Genomic DNA, 18,195 nt, shown 5'->3' with positions numbered 1-18,195 from the left:
TGCCTCTGGTGCAACAAATATTTATCTGGGACATAATTTCTTTGGGATGAGAGCAGAGCATTATTAATGTGTCTGACACCAAATGTGTCCACAGATGCCAAGTAATAACATTCTTTAGGCCAAGGTCTGACTGAAGATTTTGGGTAATTTGTTAGCTATTTGCATGGGACAGTATGTTTTCAAAGTGATAACAGTAATTTAATCATCATCTCCATGGTGGTATTAAATGTGTAAATTGAATTTGCATATTTGTTCAATTTATGCTGACAGTTAACAGCGTCTCAAGAAAAACGTGTTGTAGATCACCACTAGGTGTAGAATGAGAACTGGTAGACTTTCATAGGCACCATTTGGAAAAGCAGCATGTGAAGCCTCTTCAGGGAGCCATTTACAGAGCAAACAGATGGCTACAGAAGATGATCCAGCAGGATTGACTAATGCTACTTCCAGTCCCTGGCTATATGCAGCAAAGTACGCTGCTTGAGAGAGGAGAAGCAAGAAAAGAGCATGTTTGTACCATTAAGGAAAGCCTCTTCTCTGATTGTGATGTGCTCTTCTCACCAACAAATTGGTTTCTTTCCATCCCAGTGCTACCACTTGTTCCAGGCAGCCAGCAGAGTATCTCAAATGGGTGCTCTCTAACTCGCTCAGCACACAGCTAGGCATATGGGCTTAATAGATTTGTATTAAACCTAAACAGAAAATTGATAGTCCATGAGCTGAGCCAACTACTTGTGACTGAATCAGTTTAGGAAGTATTTGAGAATGAGAACAGAAAGTCTGCAAACTGTGGCATAGCATGAATAGTGATAGATGTGGACAATTTGGGGGTGAGAACAGCGAATGTATTTTCTACAGCAGAAAGTTACAGACAAAGGAGAGGATTCAAAGCACGGGGTGAGCTCTTGCAGTGTTAGGTGCTATTCTTCATACCTGTAACCCTCCATGTCATTAACAGGCTGGTTCTATAAGTTTTAATTTAAAACCATTTTCTAATACTCCTGGTTTTAGGAAAGAAACTATGACACAAATACACTCTAGAATCTCAAAAACTGAAGAACAGTAAAACCTAGAAAGTTATATTTGAGAGCTGCCTTTAATTTTGAAGTCAGCAGTTCGGGGAATGGTGGCATAATTTAGTTTCGTTTCCTCTCCTTGTTCAAGGAAAGTATTTTCTCAAAAGAAGCAGGTAAAAATTAAAGTTTAGCCTTATTTCTTTTAAGATATTAGTATGTCTGAGAGCTCCTCACATGCTCAGAAATCTTCAGTGGCCTAGAGAACTACTTCTTGGTATACCACTTTTAATGGTCAGCTGAGCACCTTGCTTCATTCTCTGTGCCAAAATTAAAAGGCTAATAAAACAGTAATGCCTTGGAGATGCTGATTTTTTATGAACTTCAGGGAGGAACTGACCTTTCCTAGTGAAGTATTATTTTCCATTTAATGGCACATTTTACACTTTCTCTGAAAGAAACTGGCGATTCTCCGATTGACCTGTGTAATAAACCTTCATGCTTCTAACTTTCACTACGTGTCTTCAACTCTCAGTTTGATGTTTTATTTTTATTTCAAAAAGGTTAAAAAATCCTCTCGACTCAGCATGATCCTGTGCAGTTTTCTTTAAACAAGAGGCAAGGTTTCACTAAGGGAAAAGAGGTTCTTTTATCCTGAGAATACAAAATCTTTTTCCACTGTGATCCTGGAGAGAATTTCTTTAGTTATAATACATTATGAAGTCCTCATACTAAAGAAAAACAATATCCAGTAAGATGCTGGTAAGAGGACAGAAAGGGGACACACCCCAGTCAAAATGTACTTTGTTTCAGTTAGTTCTCATTCTGTTAATTTTTAAAACCACCTAGTCTCAGGATCTCCTCTGATCAAGATGATGCCAAGATGTATTAAAAGTCTCTTTTCCCCAACCTGGCTGTCGAAGAAGGAGTCAGAAGTCTTCGGCTGTCATTCCCAAGGTTGTTTATTATTTCTTATCTAAAACATTTTCTGTCTGGCCTGCTGAGATCTGTTCTGCAGGTCAGGCTGAGGCACACTGCCCTCCCACTGTTGTGGTCCGACATTGTCTTTTATACTATAAACTACATATTTGATATTTACAGTTATGTTCCAATACCTATCACCTATGTTAGGCAGTGACTTTCTACTTTACACCAGAGTGACACCATCACCAAGAAGATGGAGGCTAGGAAGAAGAAGGAAGAAGAACAGGACAAAGCCCAAATCCCTCCATTTTGCCTCCTCGCCCCCCATAGTAAAACCCCCAAAATTTCTCTTTTCACCCTATAGCTACTACTGTTATGCTATCTAAACTTTTGTGACCTTTAATTCTTCATACAAAGGTGGTAATTTGTTCCATGAGTTGAACTCAAAGCTGCAGGGGTCTTTGGCTGCATGCCAGAATCTCCGACCCCCCTGCCAGGATCTTGAGCCATCCAGGGCACCCAGAGGGATGTCCTGGGTTCTGACAACCTAGTTTTCAGTTGTCATTGATACTATCGAGCAGTTCTTTACATTCAGTTCTGAGGGATTACTTAGACTCAGATGGGAATTTTCATTGTCTTGTCTCAGAAATAAAAGTGTCAGCCCTTGGAGAAATCGCAGCAGAAAAAAAAAACAAACAAACAAAGAACGATGCAATTGCAGGGAAAAACATATTTCTTTCATAGAAATTTCATTATGTTTACTCAGGAGTAAATTAAAGCAACTGTGCCTAAATTCAGTGCCATAAAATGATAGAACACCTCACCCAAAATCAATGCAGCAGCAATGCCCAGGTTATTAGTTGCTGTTGCCTGAATTGTGCAGTGAGCACCTCAATTGTGCAGTGAGCACCTGAAGTGAAAAACCAGACGATTTTCTACTGTCCATCAAGAAGAGTGCTCCTGGCAGCAGCAAAAGAGCCCCAGTGACATTGAGGCTCCTGACAGCCTCGTTTGGAAAGGAGAGCTCAGGCTGCAGTGAGAACAAATGAGGAGGCTGTGGTGGATCGAACAATGATATACCCATTGTTCCACATTCAATAGCAAATTGCAAGTTGTCTGCCCCTGAGCAATAGTTATTTTGTTAATTTCTTCAGCTTCTTTGAAAAGAGATTATAATTTTGGCTGTAGCTCAGCAGACCATGGGGGTGGGGTTTAGAAACATCCATTTTCAATCTCCCCACCCAAGTGTCATGACTGTAATAAAGTGAATCCTTCATTCACTCGGTGATCTTGGATTTGAGGTCTTGTCCAATCTAAATGATTCTATTATTCTACTAATAAATGTTTTGTGAGGTAGCTGCCACACATGTGAAATAACTCTTTCAGTTCATTTCTTGGGAAGCGTTCACATGCTTTGTTTGGCTTCTTTTCCTTTGAGAAGTTGAAAACATTTTTATCACACAGGAAGTTCATAGCAGGGCTAACACTCATCCTGTCTGTGATTTGCTGAGACCGGTAACACACCTTTGGGGAGAAATGACTACATCTTCTCATGCCTGCTCATCTTGGAGAGGTCCAGAGCTGCATATGTCAGGGAGCTTCAGATCAGCTACTTTGAAAGTGAGACACAAATACTCACTCAAGATCATGTGGCTGGGGCAGTGGATTAAAGCCCTGGGGCTTTCATTTATCAGTCCCTCTCCATCAGGCCAGTGCAATAGTAACTAAAATACTCTTAGACAGAGTTTCAATGCAGTGCAATTGGTTGGTTTTGGTTTTATGTGAGATTAAAGCACATTTTTGGCTCTTAAAGGTAGGCCAGCTCCAGAGGCCAAGTTGTAGCCTAGTCATACAGAGTTGTATCAACCTATTTGTTACAAGAGCAGCAATACCTTAAACTGATACTGGATACACTTACAGAGTAACCACAGACTTTGGCTGCTCCCTAGACCTTGTCTTTGTCCTTTTCTCCTGTAGTGCTGTAGCTCAGTCAAGCACATGCTCACATGGGGAGCACACAGCAAACTGAAGGGAGCTTCAGAAACCGTCCCAGCTGGACTGTACACGTGGAGTATTGCAGGAGAGTCTCCTCCTTTCACTGCAATACAGAGAATAAAAAAAAGTTGGGACCATGTCTTTTTCTTATGAAAAGGTGAACACTCGTGGGAAAAAATTGTTGAGACCAGTGAGGTCTTGCTCCATGGAAATGGCTCCAAGGCACTACAGCACTGTGACAATAATTGTACAGAGAATTTGACTGCCACACAGAGTGTTCATAATTGTCTCTTTCAGCAGCAACTTGAACAATTTACTCCTCTCCAATTTTCACCCCACAATTCCTGAAATTGCTTTTCATTTTCCTTTGTGTTATACTACTCTGTTTAGAGGGAAGGGCAATTTCATATCCGATTCTTGTCTTAGCCCTTGACCCAGAAATAGCTGTAAATACTGAGTAATATGCCTGACATCCCAAGTCACTGTCTTTGTCACTGTTCTTGACAGGAAACCCTCTGACAAGTGCGACACTGCCAGCTTGTCTTGCTACTCCCCTCATTTTGAAACACAAAGGCGCCTCCAGGCCCCTGTTGATGCTGACACACAGACTACACTAAGCAAGAATATCTCCAAGCATATGCCACCGTGCTGGATACCACTGAGCTGGAAACGAGACCATAAGTAGAAGGACACTGGATTTCTTTTAGTGTGCTTTTTAGGCTCTTCTGTCCTAGAAGTTTCAGAATGGAAGAGACCATAGTATGGCCCGTAGTCAAGTTCCATTTAATATTTCCCCATGATGTGATTTAAAGCCCTCACCCTGCCTTTTAGAAGCATCTCAGGGAGCTGCTGACACAAGCAAGATATAAACACACCCCTGCAGGGTGTCCTGCCAAGAGGCTGGATTCAGAAATGGATTGGTCACACAGGAATAATTTCTTATTATGAAGTCTTTGTGCCTTGTAAAGCTATGCACTTTTTCTACAGGGAAGATGGGCAAGAAGTGATTTTTGACCCTATGTTTCCTCCTGTCTGCTCTCCCAGGAGACCACTTGTCATGTCAGTCTGAACAAGTGGATTGTCTCATCTGAGAGGATTATTTGGAAGGAACAAAGGTGAGGCAAGAACTCTGGCCATCCTAACAAACCTCCTACCAGGGATCTTGGAGAGATAAATCTAGCTGTGGCCTGCAAGCTGGCTCCATGTCTTCCAGGTTTTGTAACAGAAATGAGAGAGAATGGGAACAGCACCATTGACAGCACAATTGCGTTTATTTAATCTGGGAGATACCAACAGAAAGAAAGAGATAAATCTCAGTGATTCCTCTAATATGAAGCATACAGATAAACTACATCTCTCTCCATAATCAGCATTTCTTCATTAAAAGGAATTGATGCAAATTTTTTTTTTTACTCCAGAACACCTTCTAATTTACATCCTTGTCACATACAGCCTGAGACTCAATAGTCTGAGACCCAAGAAGAATGCATGATAAACAAACTTTTTTTCTTTTTAGTGTATCCTTAACACTCAACAGTTGGGTCAGAGGAAATATATCAAAAAAAAAAAAAATCTCAAAGAAACCAAGCTCTCTTGACGGGCATAACCCCTTAACAAAAGAGTCACATAGAAACTGCTAGGGATTGGTTCTTATGATAAATTAAAACGAGCATCAGGTTACTTACCAGATGGGCGACTTACTAAAGGGCTTTATGTAAAAATTTCCCAATCTGAGATGCCTATAAGAAGCCCAAAGATAAATAACCCAAGGAGAGGTTTTGAATGGGAAATATAAAGTGTTAGGATTTTCAAGGACTCAAGCTTGTCATTACTTATGAGTCAAGGAGTTATTTCTGTATTGGTAAATTAGGAAATCTAATGTGGGTGAGAGTTCAGAGGCCATGAGAGCAGAGAGGAAATACATACATAAAGAAAGGTGAAAAGATGGATGGCACACACAAACAAGTCCTCACAAAGGAATGTTGTGCACAAAAAATTGATTTGCAAAGGAAGAAAGAGGGAAGGAAAACCCAGCAGATTTGTGTTAATAGAGAGGACAGAAGAATGTGTAAAGACCATGTACTGTGCACACCCCTTCTGGAAACTACACAAGAGGCAAGCAGAAAAAAAAAGAATGAACAACCTCTTCTCTGTTTCTTATCCTTGCCATCTTCAACTAGAAGAATAAGGCAGTGTGAAAAGCTGGGCAGCTTTGAAGTTGGAACTGAAGGCAGGATTTGCTTTCTAATAGCAAGGGCGTGGGATTCACTGTAATTGTTCTAGCAGAGCTTCAGATATTGCCAGATTGTAACTTGAATTTTTGCCAGAGAGAGCTGCAGCATACTGTAAAAGACTGCCTCCCTGAGACGAGTGCTTTAGCAATTCCCTGGTTACAATTTTATGCTTTGAATTTATCCAAGTGTATGAGGAACCTAACATTATGGACTGATGTGTGTTTGAGCAGTTGTATGTGATGAGAAACATGCCGCTTCATCTTCTGCTCTGCACAAGGCATCAAAGATGAACTATCTGAGGAGACAGGATGGCTCAGCAATACACTATGAGCTACTTTCATTATTAGTAATTTCTAAACTCTCTCTAGGCCTTGGAATCAGAGTTTCAATTTGATCTAGAGTCTGAACAAGACATCACATGAAGAAGTACAAAACCATTTATAAAAACAAATTCATCACACTGATTTATTCTACTGACTTGTGTTTTGGTTCAATAGTTTTCCTTTTAATTAAATTTCAGTAGGAACGTAAGACAAAGACATAGCTAAGAAAGAATACATCTATATAGTTGATTGTTGTGATTGAAGACTGGTTTTCTGTTTTTTTTTTTTATTTTTTTCAGATAAAGGGCATCAGTTTTTAACAAAAGTAATCTTGTAATCACGTTAAAGTAATAATACAGAACATTTCTGCATTGCAGGGAGAAAATTCATTACTCACATTGCACTGACATATCTCTCCACCTTATTTGCTTGTGAATTGGAAATTTCCTGCTATCACTTTCATATAATCAAAGGAAAAATACTGCTGTCACTGGGGTTGCTGTTTTGCAATGGTAAAGCACAGGCATAGCCTGCTTAAGGGGTAGAGACCAGTTGCATGTCAGAGCACTCTCTCTGTGTCCCTGATCCAATTTAAACAAGGATACCTTTAGAATAGCTTACAATACTGGCAAAGTTTCTGAGAATTCTACAGTATTTGCACACCAGTGACGGCTTGCTGCAAGTACAGAAATGTGACAGGGATACTGTGCAAAATTGTATCAGCCAGGTAAAAACAATCCACAGTCTTGCTGTTGACCTAAGTTGTAGACTTCAACACAGGTGTCTTACAGTTCAGTGAGGTGGCTTGGCCAAGAAATGTGTGGATGAGAGCACCATCAGGCACAGGAACACACTGCCTGCATTCAACAAGCAGCTCCATAGCAAATATCTGTTAAGGAGGCAGGTGAGAGAAGGAAAGTGTTTCATTTGCAGCCACTTGAGGTGTCAGGCATGGTCTTTCATGGTTTAGACACAACAATGCAATTCTAATTCTGCCCCAAGAGGACATATACTAGTTAAGGCAGAGCAAGTTATCTGCATAAAAATTAGGGTAATGCTGTTGTTGTCTGTATAATCACTTCATATAAAGCACATTAACACACCTAAAAGAGATTTGTAATAATGAATGAAATGTCTTTCCCTCTTTTCTCCACAATAAATTATAGAAAACCATAGTGACACACAAAAAGTGATAATGACAAGAAATCCTTAATTATAGCAGCAAGAAGAATACACAAAACAAAGCACACTGGAGACAGTAGCTATTGATCTTTAGTATTTTCATTTATAATTTCTTTATAATTTTCACTTTGCAAGTGGGAAGTGTTTCTGTGATATTTAGAGGTGTAACAGAACTGGAATTCTGAAATGAAAAGGTTTTTTTACATTCTGGTAAACATGAAAATTTTGTAATGTACGGAAAATGTTTTCACTCTAAATCTATCATAATTTAAGTGTTTGGGAAGACTCCTCATACACCTAGTACTGTTAGGGGAATAGTTTGCAAAACTCAGAACATTTGCTGTATGCAGTGACAGCTGCATGACATTTATTTCTGGCACACGGTTCCCCAAACATGCTCACTGATGTTCACTTTATACAGAGACTGTCTGACATCTGTGTTTGTACTTACATGATTAGAAGTTTCATATTCATAATGCTTCTGTGAGAGGAAGATTCCTAATCCTGGTATGAGAACAGGAAGCAGCTGCAGAAACGTGATGAAGTGACCATAATCCCCATTCCCCATCTCTGTGTGTCACTGCAAGGCATTGTTGGGGACTGGGAAAAAGCGGGGAGGGGGGGAGGCACAGGGTGGGGAAGGTGTTTTTAAGATTTAGTTTTACTTCTCCTTTTTCTACTCTGGCCCATGATGGTGATGGGCAAGTGATCTCTCCCCGATGATATCCCAGCTCATGAGCCTTCCATTAAATTTTCTTTTCCCTGTCCAGCTGAGGAAGGGCATGATTGCATGATTTTGGTGGGCACTAGAGAGTAGAAGAGCTCATCTTTTGCTCATGATGCCAAGGCCAATCTTTCAAGCTCTCTTAAGAGAAGCTGTGGTCCCCATTCAGCTTTTTGTGGCTCCCATTCAGCAAAGCAATCCAATCAGCATGTTGTCCCTTGCCATCTGCTATTCTACACCTCTCCCTGCTAAGCTTAAGTTGAACACTTCCAGGGAAATCCAGCCTCTCTGAAGTCTGAAGGAGTTTTTGTCCCAGGCTTGGCTGCACCATGACATCAGTCTGAAGAACCTCTATGAAGTTAAAAGAAGTCCTCCATGTTTTGCAGGCTTCATTTTTTGCCTGTCCCAGAACAAGAAATCACCTCATTGTGTCCTTTGCTTTAAGCCCAGCAATGCTCTGAAGTCCTTGTTTTGTCAGGGCAGGACAGTGCAACACAAAATCTGTAACATTTAAACCCAACTGCTGACCTTAGAAAGTTTCATCTCATTACCACTTCCAGGAGGTAAAAAGGGACTAGTGAGTACTGCAGAGGGCAGCTGTGGTTGCACGTAATTCTGTGTTGTAAATCTCTGCAATACATTTTGTTAACATCTACCTGCCCTCCTCCCTTGTCATTTTCTCCTTCACCACTTCATGCTTCTTGGAGCATCTGAAGAGACTCTCTGACTTTAACCAAATAAATATTTCATAACATTTCCAGGTCTCTGAGGATTTCAGAGTACCTTTAACTTTTATACTGCTTTTGAAGAGATAGTGTGCCACTGGGACCATCCTCTGGCTCACAGCCTTCAGAAATGCCAGGAAAAGCCTCTTTGTTAAGGAATTATGTTCAACCCAGTGTGTCTGTCCAAGAAGTGTTGCCCAACCTGGTGTTCCCCATGCCAGAATCTCCTTCCAGAAGCAGAACCCACTGGAACTCACCACCATCGGGCTCCTAGGACAGGGAAAATGACACTTTCTGCTCTGAGCCAGCATGAAATGGATGGAAAAAGCTGCTGTGACTCAGCTAAAAGGAATACCTTGCAGGAAGATTGGACTCCAAAAGACTGACAATAAAATCTGACTCTCCTCTCAGACATCTCAGGTGCTTCACTGCAGACATGGCGAGAGGGAATGCGACCTATTCATTCATATGGCAGTCAATAAATGATGTTAACCAGCCCAGAAGGCAAGAAATGCTAAGTGTGACACCAGGCAATGCCTAATGCTGCGTCTGCCAGGGAAACAGAGGGAAAGCAGGAAAGCTGTACAGGAGCCAGAGGGCCTGCAAAAAATAGATCAGTGTTACATAAAGTCCACATTCAATTATTACAGCTTTGTCTACTTGATGCATTTGAGCCCCAGGTTAGAAGAGTGACCCTGTGTCCAGTCAGAGCCAGCAGTGAATTTGGAGGCAGCACCTCTGAGCTATCCTCAGTCAGAACAAGGGTACATTGAGTAATCGAGCACAACTGCAGACCTGATTCCTAATTTGCCACACAAGGTCATGATATGGCAGCACTTCAGAAGGACTTTCAAGGAGTAATTATTCCTTGCCAGAACACTGTATATTCTTTTAAAAAATGCAGTTTACAGGCAATGTACAAACCCAACAGCAGCTGCTGTGTGCTCAGCAGCAGTCCAGGCACCAGCAAACACAGGACCATGCAGGCACAGACCTTCAGAGATGTGTCTTCTTCCTTTATTATACATTAATGCGATCCACATAATCAGAAATAACAGGGAGCCCAGGTTAGTGAGTTAGTCACTGCACAGAAACCCAGCAGAGGCTCTCCCTGCCCTTTCTTACCAGTAACACACTGACACTGTGTAGCACTGGTTAGCTCTGGTGCCACAGTTCAAGGGAAAGGGGTGAGTTCCTGCACCCAAACTCTGTGTCCCAGTACTAAAGCCAGCTCAGGCCTTGATGCAAGACATGTTTCCAGCTATGTGATATTCATTGAATGTGTGCAAATCAGCCCCTGAACATGCCCAAGAGGACTCATTGCTACCGACATGCTTCCTTTGTTGTCCAAAGGAAAGGAATCAGTTAGGACAACGCTGCTGCTACATGGACAGCATGTGCAGCTGAGGAATGAGACCTTCTTTCCCAAGGCTCTTTGGAAGCAGACAGCATGCAAAGCACAGGCCAGGTGAATTGTGGTGGCAGCAAGCTCCTCTCTTACTGCTCTTGTTCCTCTTGGATTTTCTCCATTACAAGATGGGAACCTAGGAGAAATGGTGACTGTGAGCAGGCTGCCAGCACAGCAGCCTTTAACCTGCACATGGGAGGCAGGTAGGAGTAGGCCAAGCTGTCCTTGAGCTGTCCTCAAAGTCCCCACATGATTTAGGATGGGCACCTTGGTTTGTATGCCATTATTTACAGCAGCACAACCTGCCAATACGATCGAACTTGCTACAACTACAGGCGATCAATCAATAGAACAGCATAGCTTAGCAGCATTGGTTTCCAGAGGCACCAACAGCCATTCAGCCTACAAAAGTCAGCCCATTATTTTAGTTTCAGAAATGCATTCCAGGTGTCATGCTCCTTTGGTAGCACAAGAGTTGTATCAAATAAATTGCACTAGTCCTTGCAGGCCACAGCCAAAAGAGCTGCTCTGAGTCAGCCAGCCCAGCATCAATTCCCCTCTACTCCTGTCCTTTGCTCTTCTGAAGTGTATTAAATAAAACTTGCTGCACTGCCAACATTTAGGGGCTGAAAATACCCACCAGAAAACCAGCACCAATATTGCCTTCACTTTAATATTTTTCCCTTTCTCCCCTGGGGTATCTCAGGGTCACCCCACCCCTGCAAGTCCTGGTGCTACAGGCACAGAGATGCGCACTTGTAGGAATGCAGGTGTGTAGCAGAGCTGGTCTGGCTGTTCCAGCTGGGCTGGAACTCACACCTCACAGGAGCTTTCACACAACACTACAATGAAGAGAAATCTGGGGATGGACAGCATGAATTGTGGGTATTTGAGAGTCAAGGAAGAGGAAAATACCTGTGGTATCCCCACTAATTTTCCAGTTCCTTTTGAGGAAAGCATTATTACCACAACCAAGGGAGTAAATTCCAAACTGAAAGAGATCTGCCACCCCTCATAGACACCAAAACAGGCAAGACCAAACTTGAGGCAACAGTTTGACTCTTCAGCTTAACTGCTTCATATGCCATTCACTCCCTCCTCCCTCATCCACAATTTTATACAGCAAACAGCTCTGCCTTTCCTGCCCAGAGCTCCATTCCAATCAGCTGTGGATTGCAGGGAAAGCACTGCAGCTACATCAATATAAAATTATGTAAGAGGAGGGAGAACCAGGCCCTCTGTCTCTAAAAGCTCACACTGCCTTTGCATGGGCAGTATTTTCCCACGTAATCCTCTTCACTGTAATTCAGAGAAGTAAAGCAAACACTGCAGAGGTAATAGCTGAGTTTGGCCATTGTTTTGTTAACATATGCACACAGTGCTAGCCAGTGTTATTAACTCAATGCACAATCTTTATTCTGCTATTTTAAAAGAGAAAATAGCTGCAGCCTGCATTAAAAATACCTTTCACTGTAAAAAACAAAAAAAAAAACCTCTACAGATAGTAGAGGAAGCATCACAGGCTACAACTTTTCTAGAATCACACACCAGTTTCCCTGATCATAGTAACTCTTTTGAACCCTCACACAATCCAGGGATCTGCACACTGCTTCCAGTTCTCCTTCACAGAACACATGGTAATAGCGGTGGAAAACAGGGCTGAGTTCTTGCAATTCTTTGGAGCCACCTGGAACCAACATTGTATCAACACTTTCCTCTTTCTTTTTTGTACCACCTTTCAGGTGCCAGGGAACCAGCAAATCTTGAGAGTGAAAGGAGGTTCTGTTAGTGTGAACAGGCAGTTTGAAGTCTGCTACTGGCTTGGCATCACAGTTTTCATCCTTCAAGTCATTAAGGAGTTGGTCGGACCATGCAGAGTCTTGGCTGCTGTTATCAGGCCCTTGCTCACTAAGTGGTCTCTGGGCTGTGCCAGTATTCATTTCCTTGTCTTTGTTTTTACTACCATTCTTTTCTTTAAGGTATTTAGACTTCTGGTTTTTGTATTCTTGTTCCATTGCCCAGACATAAATGAGTGCTGTTCCACCAGGTCTTAGAAGCCGAGCTAGTTCCCGGATAGTAGCCAGTCTCCGCTCCTGGAAAGGAAAAGTGTGAAGCTGGTACACAAACAAGAAGTCAAAAGAATGGAATGGCAGCAATTTCTCCTTACCCAAATACAATAAAACTTGAAAAGAAGGTGTTTTTTCCCACTATTTATTTTCATTCATAATACAACCCATCACTGTGTACAAGCCAAGACATCTTCCTAAACACAATTTCTACATCAAGACATCATTCATGTCAAGCACTGGAATAGGCTGTCCAGGGCAGTGGTGGATTCACCATCCCTGGAGGTATTTAAAGGACCTGTAGATGTGGCACTCAGGGACATGGTTTAGTGGTGAATGAGGCAATGCTGGGTTAACAGGGGACTTGATGATCTTAAAGATCTTTTCCAGCCTCAATGATTCTACCATTCTTTTTCCATTTGAAAATAGTTCTGTGCTGAGCAGGATTTCTTGGACATATCAGTCCACCTGGAAAAGACAGACAACTTTTCAAGAAGGTGATTCAGTTTTTAAAATCCCAGATTCAAATCTACCATACCTGATGATGCACAGGCTAAGTTTGCAGCTGAAGGGGTCAGACTTACAGCTTAAACACAGGTCCTCTGACCACACAAACAAAGATATGGCAGCCTTCTCCAAAACAGAATTCCTTCTACTTTTTTTTTTTCTTTCTTTTTTTTTTTTTTTACTGGAAACATTCACTACATTTGTGGTATGGAAAGGTCCGTGGGGTCCCTCTAAGATGGTCTAGAAACTTGTTACCACGGCACAGTTTCTGCCAGGAGAACCTTACCCAGCCCAGAGATACGGCAGACTGGTGAGCAGTCTCCCTTTTGTTTGGAGATGGACAACCAATGCACAGATTAAAAAACCCAAAATCACAGGATCTGCCCAAGAGCCCAAGATCTGAGTCAGGAAACAATACATCTCTTGACTCCCAAAGCAGAGCCCCCTTCTCCAGTGTCATTAATTACAAGCACAAGAAAAGGAAGCCCAAACATTGGACCAAAGCTTCAGGGGGAACAAGGGCATCTGAGAAGCAGAAGGAGAATGTGAACTGAAAGTCTAAGAAGCGGCAGTAGCACAACAGCTTAACTCTGCTCTGACAACTACTTACACCAAATGGAAACCTTGGATTTCTTCCCGTTTTGTTCTTGCCTTTGTTTGTATTGCAGTATTAGCAGCTCTGCACAGCAATCCAACAGTACAGTGGAGCAGAGAGAGGGATAACTTACTGCTGTCGAGAAGTGGTGGATTACAGCAATAGAGATGCAGGCGTCACAAGAACCGCTGCGGATTGGCACTGACAGGGCATCACAGACAAACGCCTGGAAATGTTTTTCTCCACAAATATCCACCAGGTTTTTGCTGCGATCACAGCCAACCTAGAACAGAAGAAGTTTCATTAAGCTTTTCATGAGAGGATAATTATAAGACTGGAATATGATTTTCACTTGATGCTTACAGTAATAGAGTCATCACAGTCTCCTACTGAGGGAACACAGTTTAAAATCAAAACAAAAGCAAGTGTGAGAAAGTAGCCTTAAGAGGAGTATATAGTTCCTAGGTACAGACAAAAAGAAAACAACCATGATGTTGACTTAAAACAAAGATGAAAGACTGGATATTAGACAGCTCATTATAGCACCCTCATTTTGAACCAGCTTACCTTAAGACAGACTAGATTCCAACCTAACTTCAAAATTCATTCAAGGTGTCTTGAAATGAACAAAATGAGATGTGACCTAACCTCAGTATTTTCTTTTCATTTCAACTGCCATTTTTAACTTGACAACATTTGAAGCACCCAAATACTGAACTCACAAAAGCTGATATACAAGTGTAAGTCATTATCCATTGACTTTGGTGTTATCACTAAAGTATGGCATACAGCTTCACTCATCACCCACGTTTTGTCATTTCAATGTGAGGAAGTGCTCAGATATCTTTCTCTTACAGCTCATTATCAAGATACACAAAAAAAATTTAAGCTCAACATAATTTTCCAAGGCTCTGTACAGTCCAGTGAAGTGACCCCTAACCATAAAACATACCTCATAAAACATTAATTTTTTCCCCTTTTAAACCCAACAGTCAGCCCGCTACACCTGCCCAGTGTCCACATCAAAGGCAGTAAGACAAAACTTACCATCTTTTAAAAATCAGTGTCTAGAGGTGTTTTTAAAAGATTGCATAAAAACAATAAATCTAAATTGATCAAGACACCTTCTGAAAGAAATAGTGAGGCATGTGCCACCTTGTTTTCATTTCTGCCTTGCATACTGAATATGCAAACCAAAGCCCTGCTACAAGGTTGTATACCAAACTTTGCATGTATGAGAATAATACATTTATTTGTTTTCAATAACCAGCAACAAGCAGATAGCAGAGAACGGGTTCAGAATCCTAAATAATTACTGTTGACAGTGTTTAATGCATTTGACACTGAAAGAATACTAAACCATCTTTGACGCGAGAAGAATAGCAAACAACTCGTCCTGCTTAATCAACCCAGAAGAGACAACAGTACCACTAAAATTAAAAATCCCTTTTGCAATGATTAATGAAAATATATTTATTTTCCATCATAATTTTTCATTTTATCTGTTCAAGTCCTTTTATCTTTCAGCCTACCACCACAGTTTTGAAGAAAACCAGAATTCTGCTCCAGTCTTATTTCCTGAAAGCTTACCAGTGAGCTGCCTTCTACTCATGTCTCTGACTTTTGATCCAAAATAAATGAAACAGTTGTGAAAATGCCAATCTGACAATACAAGATAATCCTCCACAAAAAACTATGAATATGTACATATTATCCTGCCAATTAGCAATAAACAGACCTGAAAAGATCAATCCTAACATTGCTTTCTTCACACTCATTCCCTGGTCTCTCGCATTTACTGAAGCACTGAGTGAATTGTGTTGTTTATGAATTTAAAAAGGAAACCCTTGCTTACTTGAATGCAAACAAATCCCCATCATTTTACACTGGCAGCCAACTGAAGTGTCTTTAAATTACTCTGACAACCTGCATGTTAGTGATTGCACACCTCATTACCGGTACCTTTAACTACTTCTGCAATTAAGACATTGGCTTCCAGTACTTAATAATAAAACTCAAAGGACCAAATTCACTGCTGGCAGGAGGAGGAAGAAGAAAACTTGCAGCTTACACTGACAGCAAGCTTTCACAGAAAGAATTGCTTTGGACCTCCACATCTAGAGTGAAAATGGGCTGGATAATGGAACACAATTCCTCGTTCCCAAAATGACCTTGAAAAGGACTACAATGTATGTTGATGAAATCCAATGAACTGAGAATGAGAACAAAGGCATAACTGCCAGATTGCAAAGTCCTCATTTGCATCTAAATTACAGCAAATATTTTGAGGTCAGGTTTACTTATATTGACATACTTTCTAAAGCAAATGTACATCCAAAGCAAAAAGATGCTGTTTCACAGTGAAAATGGAGACCTTGAAACAGAACACTTTGAACACACAGCTGCTCTAAAATAGGTGTATTAGGCTAAAACTTTATGTGGTTTTAAATGTAAACAGGACAATAGGTGCTATGCATTTATGCATAAATAGTGAACACAAGGAATCACCACAGATGCCTGGTGTTGAAACTAGGCAACTTTAGCATCTTTGCTAGAATAATTTCTAGGTGATATTTCAAAATAATTATAATCACTGAATTCCTGCATTTTCTGACTTACAAGAAACATGCATTCATTAAAAACCAAAATACATTCATCTCAGTCATTTAAAAAAAGAATAAGGTAGCAAAAAGATACCTTAAATTAGTCTATCTGTGGTTTTTATGAGTACAGAAAACATTTAGCAAGGGGCAGAGATCCCAAACTCAACTTTTCCCAATTCCATTACTAATTGATTTTTAAATTTCAAAGCATGAAGAAGCTTTGATTTGATGAAACTTCATCTACAGAAGAGGTCAAATGACTGTTTTAATTGAGAACAGGTTTTTCTCTCTCCAATTAACTATATAATCCAAACATTTAAAACTAATCTCAAAATGTAGCTGGAAAGCTTTAATTTTTGCCAGTTCATATCTCTATTTTTGATGCTCAGGACAGGATATTTATTGTCTTTGCTGGCATCTCTTCTAGAAGAGTGGAGAAAGGCAGATGAATTACTATTAGTCCAGCATCCAAACTCAAAAGAATCTAATACATCTCTTGGTGAGTCAAGCCATGTGTAAGTTTCTAGGCTTTCTATTTCTTAATATCTATGATTATTCTCAATCATTTCTTATACCTCAGCTTTCCAAATCGAATTCCTTGCTCAAACTCCACAATTTCTCATATATATCTCAAACAGCATGGCTGATTATTCAGCTGAGTCTACCTCAGCAAGTCCACCTCTCAGCAAGTCATTCCACACCTTTCAATATTCCCATAAAGGACACTGGCTTCTCAGGCTTCTCAGATTTTGCTCCAGACATCCATTCCCACATCCCTGACTTTTTGAGAAGCACCTCCAGCCATCTCTTCACCACTTTTTGTGATGTAAACAATGGCTCACAGGAGCTCAAGAGTGACCACTGCCGGTTACTGTGACTGAAATCCACTTGGATTTCAGGCACTGATTTTCAGTGTATAAGGATAATATTAACTGCATCCACTTGAAGACAGGAAATATGTATTAGTATGGAGGCCTGTAACTCTGTATCTAGAACTCCAACAAACACAAAACTTAGGAAAGGGGCAAAAGGTCATCATTCTGGCATACCACACCCTGTCTGGGGCAAACCTTTAGACAATCAAAAAAAGGCCAAGATAAAGGAGGAGAAAGAAGAGAGAAACAAATATAATGCCTGTGACTTGTCTGAGTGTTCAGTAGCTCTGTACTGGCTTCCTGGAAATGGATAACATCCTGCTCCTTCATGTTCCCATGCACCTTCACCTCCCTCCACCTTTACAGCAAGGAGTAGCTAAAGTAGATTTTATAAAATCTGTTCAATGCAGTTGTTTGGTATAGATCACTGGGAGAAAAAGACACTAATAAATAGCTTGCTTTGTAGTTATGCTGCAAATCTGCAAAAGATAAACCCTCTTGCATGCTGAAAAAAAGATAAGTAAAGGCAGGCTGAGGTTACCCACCACTATGTGTTTTCTTTCTACGTTATCTCATTATAACTAACTCAGGCTGGTAGACTTAGTTCATTTAAGTTTCTGGGAGCCTAATTTATTCAGCACATTACAAAGTGATGAACAAAATGACATCTAATTCTGAAATCCAGCCACTGAATGGAATTACGTCGCTCTCCAGAGACACACCTCAGCTATAACTAACAGCATGAGAAGCTCAAGAAACCAAATTACATTCCAGCAAAAAATTCATCTGAGTCAAGTTTTCAGCATTCCTTTCATGTAGTGTTTTGCTTTTCCATTGCATGTAGTCAGGGTATCTCTGAAAGCAAAATGCTATGCCTAAGACCTGGAGTTCATTTCTCAGTGACAAACCAACAGAACCAAGTTGAGCAATTCAGCTTTCATTCTAGTTTTGTGCTGCTCTTGCCCAGTTCCTTCTGAGTTCTCTTCCCAGATCTTTCACCCATTTAATGATTCTTATTCAC

At 40.8% G+C, this 18,195-nt stretch overlaps 1 protein-coding gene across 3 annotated transcripts in view; it reads right to left on the bottom strand.

The window, feature by feature from the left end:
* Positions 1-11,919: 11,919 nt before the first annotated feature.
* ALKBH8 (alkB homolog 8, tRNA methyltransferase) overlaps positions 11,920-18,195 on the bottom strand; it is a 43,974-nt gene continuing 37,698 nt past the window's right edge. For all 3 annotated transcript variants that reach the window (XM_041487442.1, XM_041487440.1, XM_041487441.1), the window contains 2 exons: positions 13,830-13,979; positions 11,920-12,621 (listed from right to left, as the gene is read on the bottom strand). In XM_041487442.1, coding sequence (XP_041343376.1) covers positions 12,052-12,621; positions 13,830-13,979 — 720 coding nt within the window. In that variant the 3' untranslated portion in view covers positions 11,920-12,051. The remainder of the gene's footprint in view (positions 12,622-13,829; positions 13,980-18,195) is intronic.

This window comes from Pyrgilauda ruficollis, unplaced genomic scaffold, assembly GCF_017590135.1.
Source record: "Pyrgilauda ruficollis isolate IOZ18807 unplaced genomic scaffold, ASM1759013v1 scaffold8, whole genome shotgun sequence".
NCBI classification, from domain to species: Eukaryota; Metazoa; Chordata; class Aves; order Passeriformes; family Passeridae; genus Pyrgilauda; species Pyrgilauda ruficollis.
This window is presented reverse-complemented; position numbering and strand designations above follow the sequence as displayed.